This window comes from Aotus nancymaae, unplaced genomic scaffold (assembly GCF_030222135.1).
Source record: "Aotus nancymaae isolate 86718 unplaced genomic scaffold, 86718_ANA_hifiasm-v0.15.2.pri h1tg000062l, whole genome shotgun sequence".
NCBI lineage: Eukaryota > Metazoa > Chordata > Mammalia > Primates > Aotidae > Aotus > Aotus nancymaae.
The window spans coordinates 1,311,658-1,323,284 of record NW_026988476.1 but is presented as its reverse complement, the minus strand read 5'-3'; the positions used below and the strand labels follow the sequence as shown (position 1 = coordinate 1,323,284).

At 40.9% G+C, this 11,627-nt stretch overlaps 1 protein-coding gene across 1 annotated transcript in view; it reads left to right on the top strand.

Annotated features, from left to right (window-relative positions):
• The first annotated feature begins 5,205 nt into the window (after positions 1 to 5,205).
• Positions 5,206 to 11,627, top strand: part of PARP15 (poly(ADP-ribose) polymerase family member 15) — a 53,424-nt gene continuing 47,002 nt past the window's right edge. The window contains exon 1 of the mRNA XM_021673978.2: positions 5,206 to 5,290. Coding sequence (XP_021529653.1) covers positions 5,288 to 5,290 — 3 coding nt within the window. The 5' untranslated portion in view covers positions 5,206 to 5,287. The remainder of the gene's footprint in view (positions 5,291 to 11,627) is intronic.

Here is an 11,627-nt window from a genome sequence, read left to right as displayed (position 1 = left end):
CCATGAGCGGAGATAGGGAAAGCACTGGTAATAAATGGAATAAGGCTATTATAATTATTATTATTTTTTTGAGATGGAGTCTGGATCTGTCGCCCAGGCTGGAGTGCAGTGCTGTGATCTCGGCTCACTGCAACCTCTGCTTCCTGGGTTCAAGCAATTCTCCTGCCTCAGCCTCTCGAGTAGCTGGGATTACAGATGTGTGCCACCACACCGGGCTAATTTTTTGTATTTTTAGTAGAGACAGGATTTGCCTTGTTGATCAGGCTGATTTCAAACTCCTGAACTCAAATGATCCTCCTGCCTCGGCCTCCCAAAGTGCTGGGATTACAGGCATGAGCCACCACACCCACCCAAGACTATCATTTTTAATGACAAAGAGCCTAGTATATAGTTGGTGCCTGTCTTAGTCTGTTTGTGTTGCTATAAAAGAACACCCAAGACTGGGTAATTTATAAAGGAAAAGGATTTATTTGGCTCTCAATTCTGCTGGCTAGAAAGTTGGGCATCTGGTGAAAGCCTCAGGCTGCTTCCATTCATAGCAAAGGCAAAGGGCAGCCAGTGTGTGCAGAAATCACATGGCAGAGAGGAAGTGAGAGAGAGGTGCAGGGGTGGTGCCAGGCTTTTTTTAAACAACCAGTTCTTCAGGAACTAAGAGTGAGAACTCAGTCACGCCCCTGAGAATAGCACCAAACCATTCACGGGGGATCTGCCCCCACGACCCAGACCCCTCCCATTAGGCTTCACCTCCAACGCTGAGGATCAAATTTCAGCATGGGATTTGGAAGAGGTCAAATAAACCAAACTATAGCAGTGCTTCATAAAGTGGTGTTGCCTGACTCAGGTTGCTAGTAAATCAGCAGAGGGATATTTGCCTCCTAAATCTCTGGCAGAGGCAGGAGTAAGGAAATCGTTTCTAGAGTCCTCACTACTAATTTGAAAAACTGAGCTTCTTTCTTTCATTGCTTTTTTCCTTAAGAGACAGGGCCTTACTTATATTGCCCTGTCTCTTAAGGGAAAACATCAAGACCGGACTTGAACTCCTGGGCTCGTCATCCTCCCACCTCAGCCTCTCGAATAGCTGGGATTATAGGCACGTGCCACCATGCCTGGCTTGAGCCTGGACTCTGACCAGACCCTTCACTTCAGCCTTTGCTTTCTGTTCCTTGTAAACTGCCATATTGGGTGCACTTGCCCTGCCACAGTAATACTACAAATTTCTGAACATTGTTTTTCTCTAGATATTTTTATACTTTTGAGTATACTCCACTTCCAAGTGTTTTTTGTTTGTTTATTTTGTTGTTGTTCTGAGACAAGTTCTCACTGTGTCACCCAGGCTGGAGTGCAGTAGCACAATCTCGGCTCACTGCAGCCTCAACCTCATGGGGCCAAGTGATGCTCCCATCTTAGCCTCTCAAGTAGCTGGGACCACAGGCATGCACCACCATGCCTGGCTTTTTTTTTTTTTTTTTTTTTTTTTTTTTGCTAGAGATAGGGTCTCCCTGTGTTGTCCAGGCTGGTCTCAAACTCCTGGGCTCAAGGGATCCTCCTGCCTTGAGCTCCCAAAGTGTTGGGATTACAGACATGAACAACCATGCCCAGCTTACTTCCAAGTTTAACAGACAAAATAAACTTGCTCTAGTTTCCATCTCTATCATTTTTATAATAACTGTAGCCCACGTTGTGGTAGTTTTTTATCCCTTTACTAAGTCCCACCAATTCATGTTTTCACCCTTAAAATCTTTCTCGCTGATGCTCTCTCTGGACAGAAAAAAGGTGAAATAAGCCTACTATATAATGAATATATGACATGTCAAATTTTATTTTTAAATGGTTCTTCAAGTCAAATTAAAGTAATAAAAGCAAATTATGTGATCATCCATGGCCCAGCCTCTCCAAAAACGGTAAACAAGATGTCTTCTTTTCCCAAAGATACACATACACACGTACAAATTTTTTGTCAAATAAATTTACCCTGTCTTAAATAGCTAATATTTAGTGAGTACTTATTTTGTTCCCTTTACAAGAGCTTTACATCCATGTGATTGATACCATTCAAATTCTTATTTTATAACTGAGAAAACTGGTGCACAGAGAGGATAAGCAATTTGCCAAAGGTCACACAGTTAATAAGTGGAAATGTTGGGATATGAACCAGGTAGTCTCCCCCATAGCTCTGCTCCCCAGAGCTGTACTGTCTCCCATGAGGGTACTTCTCCATGGAGCAGGCTGAGGCAGTCCCTTTGCTCTGGGCTCCTCTGAGAAATGGATTCCCACACAGTACTCAAAGCAAATCTCCCCAGAGGAAATCCTATTTGAAGAACCTAAAAACTCTGAATCTTTTTCTTTGTCCAGAGAGTTGATGAAGGTTAAGCTAAATGATACATGTCTTTTTAAAAAATTAGATAATAAATGTAGTTTTTGGTGATTCATTAAATTCTTTACCATTATGGTTATTTTCTAGCTATTCATCTTTTAGCCTAATTTGTTCCAAAGAAGCAAAAGTTTGGTTTCTGCTAAGTTCTGGATGGGAGATTGCACTGTGTATGACATGCAAGCTTCATGGTATGGGTGATTGGAGAGCATTTGGGTTACTCCTTTTACTCTTTGGAAGGCGTTACCATCTGTATCTGCTTTAAATAAAGTTAAAGATTTGAAACAAATTGTGTTCTTTCCCTCACTTCTTTTTTTTTGCCCCTTAGGTTGAGATTCTGGGTGTTTCCTACAACACATACAGGATACAGTTGTATAACATGTGCATGGAGGTCTTTGGTTGATTTTGTGTGTAGCTGCTTCCTAAATATTACCACAGTACAACTTAACTAGTCTTGACTTCACTGCTGTTACTTTTGGCTGTGAAAATCACATTTCTCAATATTTTTTCCTTATAACACATAGGTTATAAAGATAAAAGTAGGCTGCAGATTTCTTCTCTTCTCTTCTAGAGAAAGCATATGTAATACCCTATCAAACTATATGTGCCCCCTCCTTGCTTCTAAAGGTTCTGTTTCACCTCTCCAACGTTGGTGCTGAATTACCCAGACAGCTCATTGAGCACTATTAGATCAGGGGCACCCTCCTCTCCAAAGAAAAAATAAAATAATAATACTGACATATTTGATGCTTCCCTGAAAATAGCATCAAAGTAGTCATTAGGAGAAAATTAAGATCTTTATTGGACTTCCTTACGCTTAATAGTTTAGTATTGACAAAAATTAGCCAGGCATGGTGATGCACATCTGTAATCCCAGCTACTCAGCAGGCTGAGGCATGCGAATCGCTTGCACCCAGGAGGCAGAGGTTGCAGTGATCTGGGATCATGCCACTCCAGCCTGGGCGACAAAGTGAGACTCCATCTCAAAAAAAAAAAAATTTTTTTTAGTACTGTTTTTGGTTTGATTTCCATATGGAAGTTAGGTACTATTTCGTTTTTTATTGATTGGGTCATTTTTATTTATCAGATCTAAAACATACAGCTTGAAGCAAAAATTAAGATATTAATAATTTTGGAAGTCCAAGCCCAAGGACAAGCAGAGAAGCAAGGCAAAGTAAGATGTAATGCAATGCAGTGCTAGGGGTTATCACCCTGGTTACTGCTTCACAATGAGCCTGATGCTGCTGGTCTGGAAATTACATTTAGAGATCCATTGGCCTAGAAAATAGAGTTTAAAGTAAGCAGCATGAACAGTAGAGACTTCTCATGCCCCTTTGCATACCTTCCGTTCCTTCCTCACCACCAAGTCCCTAGGGTTCAGTCACACAGTCTACAAGATTCTCCAAAGTACCGTCTATACTTTCATTCTTGCGATCTTTGTAATCCACCCCCCTGCCCCTACTCTCTGCATGATAGATGATGAAAAAGGGAACTCTGGAGAGAGAGAGAGACATGCCTCATTCTGATTCTTCACCTCATTTTCCTCTTAGAAAGTCCTCTACTCATCATTCAAGGTCTTACTGAAATGCCACTACTATAGAAACTTCTCCAATCTTGTCTCTAAATTACAATGAACCACTGATTTCTGTTATCCTAATATTTTATATGTATCTCAATGCAGATATGATACCAAAACCGATTACCCTGCTCTCTGCCTTGAAGGTGGTACTGGGGGCTGACCACTAAGTACTGCGTCAGCTCCATTCTCTGATTGCTCATTGGGTTCTGCAGTGGGAGGTATCAGCAGAGATCGGAAGGCAGCGGGAGAGAGAGCTTGGGATGCTTATATTCCCTCAGCTGTCTCCTGTAAGCAGTCATGGGTTCTACCTGCTGGCACCTTCCTATGGGTATAGCTCTTACCAAGTTCAGATGCCCCCTCCCTTGCCCCTTCAGCCTAGATGGTAAGGGGAGAGGGCTGTGTCACCTTTTTTCACTGGTTTCCTTAACCCTTTGCCTGCACCTGTGTAAGTAATTTCTTTATTAAATTCTCTTCAATTATTCATTTTGAGTATATCATCTATATACTGCCAGGATTTTCATGATACACCAGGCAACTGTATTAATCTATGTTGTATTTCTCCATCTCCTTACTTCCCCCCTCATTCCAAAGAGAAGGGATCTATGTCTAAGTCAGCTTTATAATCGTAACACATGCCAGGCATATCAAAGGCCTTCAATGCCCGTTGGTTGAATTAAATAATGCCGTGTTGGGCAAAAGGGGAACGTGACTCTGGCCCTAGCTTAGGGAACACAGGAAAGAACCCAGTGTCTTTTTCTAAAGATGGGTGTGTAGGGAGAGTGGAGGAGAAAGGAATGGGATGCCCAGCAGAAAAGGAAACGAATACTGATTTTTGTGTTTTAATGTGCCAGGCATTCTACAGACTTTATCTCATTTAATCTTCATGATAATACCGTGAAATAGTTATGGCCGTGCCCACTGTACAGATGCTATTGACTGAGGTTACACAACTAATAAAATTGCAGAGCCCAGGATTTTTGATCCAGGATTTGTCTGGCAGCAATGTCTGTCCCAAAGGGCGACACGATCCCGAGGCAGTTTGCAAGCTCGAGGCCTCAATCTTTGGCAGAAGCGGTTTTCAGAGAAAAGAAAGTGAAAGAAGCTCGAGGCACAAGCCTGTTGAGTCGGACCCCCCGGCAGTCCGGGAGAGCTGAAGAGGCCTGGGCCCGGCTCTTTCCCGCTGCTGCTCTGAGTCCCGGGGCTGCGACCCGCGAAGGACTTGCGCAGGGAGTTGCACTTGTACTTCCAGAGCCCGACGAGATCAGGAGGCGGGGAGCGTGCGGTTGGCTGGGCACCCGAGGGCGCGTCAGGCCTCCCGGCGCTCTTCCTCCGGGAGGATGGTGAGGGGCGCGGGGGACGGACGAGGGAGGGGGCAGCAGTGCTGGGCCCGGGGCCCGCGAGACCCGGCAGTCTGAGCGGGCGCAGAGACCCCACGCCACGCAGAACCCTCTCTTCCAGGGGGCGCCGACCACCCCTGACTTCCTGGTCCCGGAAGAGAGGGGAGCTTGCTGCATTTTTTTCCTTAGCATTTCTGGTCTTTTTTTGCCCCCTTAAAATGTAAAAGTTCTTCATAAAGTTTGAAAGGATGCGAATCCTTTATTTGTGGTGTGTGTTATGAGTATTTCCTCCCAATTTATTTTTTGTCTTTTGAGTTTGCTTATGGTGGCTTTTTTTTTTTTTTTTGCCATGCAAATATTTTTTGTGTAGCAAAACTTACCAGTCTTTTATGATGTGTAGACTTTTAGTCATATTTTACTATGTGACTTTTAGTCATACTCTCCCCTACACCCAAGTTACAGAAGCATTCACTTATGCTCACTTCTAGTACTTGAACTGATTTATTTTTTACATTTAGATCTATAATACATTTGGAGTGTGTTCTTGTGTGTGGTTTGAGGAGTAGATCTATTTTTTTTTTCAAATGCATGTCAAGCTGCCCCAACACTATTTATTATAAAGGTTATCACTGCCCCAGTAACTTGAGATACCAGCTTTATCATGTACTAGACTTTCATATGTAGTTCGGGTATTTCTGGACCTTCTATTTTCGTCCATTGACCTGTTTATTCATCTACTTTAGAGAGGCTTTGCTGTATGTTTTCATGTCAGGACTAGTCCTAGAGAGTGCTCCCTTGTCACCGTTTTCCTAGCTAGTCTTGTTATTTTTTCCTTATGAACTTTTCTGATGTATGATCAGTGTTTAAAAAAGAAATGAAATGAAAAGCTCTTTGGAATTTTTGCTGAGATTGCATTAAATTAATAAATTAAATTACAGAGAGCTGATATCTTTAGGTGGTGTTGACGTAGTCTAATCCGATGTGCTGTGAAAGATTGAAAATTTGAGCATGTAGTGTATATGCTATTAAATTGTGAATTGGTGGGATACATGTAACAGCTTATCAACAATTGTAGATACTGGTACTTCATATCCTCTTAAGGAAAATTTGTCTCCAAATTTTAAGCTGGAAAGTCACTAGAATAACTTTTAAAAAGAACAATACATGACTTTTTAGATTTTTTGTATGTATGTTAAGAATTGTGTACAAATCAAAATATCTGTGTACTGATCCTCTCAACACAACCACAGAAATCTCAATTATGAAAGAATGTTTTGAAGCACATAGAAAACAAAACAAAGATACCTTTTCATTGTTTAAGTCTACTATTGTGTCTTTAAAGAGGGTTTATAGTTATCTTCACATAAAATATTTCTTGTTCAATTTTTTTCTCAATATTATATGAGATTTTCTCATTCACTATATTATCTAATTATTTGCATGTATGTATGCTTTGATGTTTTCTTTCCTTTTAAAAATTAAGGTGTAATTTACAGACAGCTTTTCTATATTTGGAAAATTCATACTTTTTAGTGTATAGTTCTGTGAGTTTTGACAAATGTTTACCACCACTATGAAGATATAAAATAGTTTTCTACCAATTTCTTTGTCTTCAACCTCTTCACTCAAGATGAACTCCTGGCAACCACTATGGGTCAGATTTTGGTCCCTGTAGTTCCAAAATGTCATATAAATGAAATCATCCAGCACAGAGTCTTTGGAGCCTTAGGTATCACCAGTTTGCTATTGCTTTCTATTAATAGTTAAATTCCACTCTGGTCAGAAAACATATTTTCTATTATTTGAATTCTTGAAAATTTATGTATTGAGGGCTGGTCGCAGTGGCTCATGCCTGTAATCCCAGCACTTTGGAAGGCCAAGGCAGGGGATCACTTGAGGTCAGGAGTTCAAGATCAGCCTGGCCAACATGGTGAAAGCCAGTCTCTATGAAAAATAAAAAAATTAGTCAGGCATGGTAGCACATGCCTGTAGTCCCAGCTACTCGGGAGGCTGAGGCAAGAGAGACCCTTGAACCTGGGAGGCAAGGGTAGATATCAGTGAGCCGAGATCACGTCACTACACTCCAGTGGGGGCAACAGAGTGAGACTTTGTCTCATGGACAGAATATGATCTATCTTGGTAAATTCCCAAGCATACTTGAAAACGAAGTACATTCATTCATTGGGTAGAGTGTTCTATAAATGTATAAATGTCAATTAGGTGAAGTTGGTTGACAGTGTTGTCCCAGTTCTCATGTCCTTATTGATTTTATGTCTACTTGTTCTATCAATTATTGAGAGAGGATGCTGAAATCTCCAACTATAATTGTGGATTTATTTTTTTTCTCCTTGGAGTTCTGTCAATTTGCTTCATGTATTTTGAGAGTGAGATCCTGTTTTTAATTCTTTTGTATTTATATCCAGAACTGGGATTGCTAGATCATACGGTAATCCTATTTTTAATTTTTTTAGGACTGCCATGCTGTTTTCCATAGCAACCAAATCATTTTTACATTCCCACCAACAGTACAGAAGGATTCCAATTTCTCCAAATCCTTGACAATACTCATTATTTATTTATTTTCTTTCTTCCTTCCTGTTGTCTTCTTTTCCTCTTTTTCTGTTTCTTTCCTTCTTTTCTTCCCCTCCCTCCCTTCCTTCTTTCCTTCCTTCCTCCTTTCCTCCCTCCTTCTCTTTCTTCTTTCTTCTTCTTTTTTTTTTTTTTTAGACGGAGTTTTGCTCTGTTACCCAGGCTGGAGTGCAATGGCGCGATCTTGGCTCACCGCAACCTCTGCCTCCTGGGTTCAGGCAATTCTCCTGCCTCAGCCTCCTGAGTAGCTGGGATTACAGGTATGTGCCACCATGCCCAGCTAATTTTTTGTATTTTTAGTAGAGATGGGGTTTCACCATGTTGACCAGGATGGTCTATCTCTTGACCTCGTGATCCACCCGCCTCGGCCTCCCAAAGTGCTGGGATTATAGGCGTGAGCCACTGCACCTGGCCTCTTTCTTCTTGTTGAGATGGAGTTTCACTCTTCTTGCCCAGACTGGAGTGCAATGGTGCAATCTCGGCTCACCACAACCTCCACCTCCCAGTTTAAGTGATTCTCCTGCATCAGCCTCCCAGGTAGCTGGGATTACAGGCACACGCCACCATGCCTGCCTAATTTTGTGTTTTTAGTAAAGATGGGGTTTCTCCATTTTGGTTGGGCTGGTCTTGAGCTTCCAACCTCAAGTGATCCACCTGCCTTGGCCTCCCAAAATGTTGGGATTACAGGTATGAGCCACCACGCTGGCCCCTTACTTTTTCTTTTACAGCACCGATCCTAATGTGTGTGAGGTGATATTTCATTGTGGTTTTGGTTTTTGTTTCTCTAATGATTAGCGATGTTGAGCATCTTTTTATATGCTTGTTGTCCATTTGTATATCTTCTTTGGAGAAATGTCTATTCAAATACTTGGTCCATTTATAAGTGAGGTTTTTTGTTGAAGTTGAGTTGTAGGAGTTCTTTGTATGTTATGAATATTAGCCTCTTCACAAATATATGATTTGCAAACATTTTCTCCTGTTCTGTAGGTCACCTTTTTATTTTGTTGATTGTTTCCCTTGCTATGCAGTTTTTTGTTTCACGTGGTCTCATTTGTCTATTCTACTTTTATTGCCTGTATTTTTGGTGTCATATCCAAGAAATCATTGCCAAATTCAATGCCATGAAGCTTTTCTTTTTTGTTCCATTGTCCTATATGTCTTCTTTATGCCAGTACTGTACTGTACTCTTTTGATTACTGTAGCTTTGTAATATGTTTTGAAATCAGGAAGTGATATAAGCACAAAATGCCTTTATTAAATGTTATTTAGATATTTCACTGTCTTTCATTTTCACTGTCCTTCATTGTTATCACCTCTGACATAAGAGTACTATAATGAAACTATTTTTACTAGTAAACTGTACTTAAAATAGGCTAGAGAATTAAATTAAGAAAAATACAGGAGAGAAAAGGCAAAAGAGTTCACTTAGGTGTAAACCAGACCACTAAGTGATGGTTTATCTTCTGCTTGCCTAGGAACTTACTGTTTCCCATGTTGACCCATTCCATCTTAGGGCAGTTCTAATTATTTAAAAACGTAGCTTTATGTTAAGCCCAAATGTGTTTTACTGTAGCTCTACATACCAATGTAGAGTTGTAGAAATCAGTCTTTCATAAGATAATCCTTCAAATGTTCAAAGACAACTGCCCTTGCATTCCACCCACTCATTAACTCTACTTCTTCAAGTTAAAGATTCTCATTCCCGAGGCCTGGCACGGTGGCTCATGCCTGTAATCCCATCACCGGGGAGGCTGAGGGGGGCAGATCACCTGGAGTCAGGAGTTTGAGACCAGACTGACCAATATGGAGAAAACCTGTCTCTGCTAAAAATACAAAAATGAGCCAGGTGTGGTGGCACATGCCTGTAATCCCAGCTACTTGGGAGGCTGAAGCAGGAGAATCGCTTGAACCTCGGAGGCAGAGGTTGTGGTGAGCCGAGATTGTGCTATTGCACTCCAGCCTGGGCTAAAAGAGTGAAACTCCATTTAAAAAAAAAAAAAAAAAAGATTCTCATTCTCTTCTGCATATTCTCATGTGACATGGTTTTTCGTCCCTTCGAGGCATCAGTTTTTCTATTCTGAACATACCTAGTTTTCATAATCCTTTTGCAACATTTGGCACTTTGAAGTAAGCACATACCACAGGTGTGTTTTTATCAGATGCCTGTTTTTACCAGTGAAAAGTAGAATAGAGTTATTATTATTCATGCACATCCTCATTAGTATGTTTCTGTTAGTATTGCCCTCAAATTCATTATCACCTTTTTTTTTTTTTTTTTGAATGAATGGACTTTGTTTTTAGAGCAGTTTTAGGTACACAGAAAAATTTAGCAGAAAATAGAAAATTCTCAAATACCTCTTCTCCCTTAGTTTCCCCTATTATTAACATCTTGCATTAGTGTGATACATTTATTGCAACTGGTAAACCAGTACATTGTTATTAACTAACATCCATAGAGTTCACATTTTGTATTGTATAGTTCCATTGGTTTTTATTTGTTTTTGTGTGTGTGGGTGTGATGGAGTCTCACTCTGTCACCCAGGTGGGGTGCAGTGGCACCATCTCAGCTCACTGAAGCCTCTGCCTCCTGGGTTCAAGCAATTCTTCTGCCTCAGCCTCCCAAGTAGCTGGGACTGCCACCATGCCCAGCTAATTTTTATATTTTTAGTAGAGACGGGGTTTTGCCATGTTGACCAAGGTGGTCTCGAACTCCTGGTTCAAGTGATCCGCTCACCTTGGCCTCCCAAAGTGCTGGGATTACAGGCGTGAGCCACCGCCCTGGCCTGATCCATTATTTTTGACAAATGCATAATGTCATGTGTCCATCATTACGATATCATACAGAGTAGTTTCACTGCCCTGAAAATTCCCTGTGCTCCACCTATTCATCCCCCTCTCCTTCTCCTAAATCTCTGGCAACCACTAATCTGTTTACTGTCTCTATAGTTTTGCCTTTTCCAGAATGTCATATGGTTAAATAATACAGGATGTAGCTTTTCAGACTGACTTCTTTACCTAGGAATCTGCATTTAAGTTTCTTCATTTTTGTGTGTGTGTGGCTTGATGACTCAGTTTTTTTTTCTTTTTAGTGCTAAACAATAGTATGGGATACTACAGTTTATTTATCCATTCACTTACAGAAGGACATCTTGGTTGCTTCCAAGTTTTGGCAGTTATGAATAAAGCTATATTGCTTCCAGAAACATTCATGTGCAGGTTTTGTGTAAACAAAAGTTTTCAATTTATTTGGGTAAATACCAAGTAATGCAATTGCTGAATCATATGGGAAGGGTATGTTTAATTTTGTAAAAAAACCGCCTGTCTTCCAAAGTGGCTGTAGCATTTTGCATTCCCACCAGCAATGAATGAGTGTTCCTGCTGCTCCACATCCTTGCCAGCATTTGGTGGCCTTTTTTTTTCCTTTCTTAAACAGAGCTATATTACTGTTGATTTGTACTGAGTTTACTGCCAAGCAGGATGCCTTAGACGTTTTTATATGACTTAGCTGTTGAGTCACATTCTCTTTCTCTCAAACTTGTGCAGTTATTCTTTGGACTTGCCTTAGTGGTCTTTCTTTTCTTTTGTGCCTCTCCCAGATGCCCTGGGCTTGATCTCTTTTACTTATGCATTCCTAAGCCAATTGCTTATTGACTATATTACTGTTAAGGACTCACACTTGCAACATCTCCCCCGGGATTGCCTTTGGGAGACTGAAGGTGCCTCTCTAGAGGTCCCTGGGAGTTGACATTCA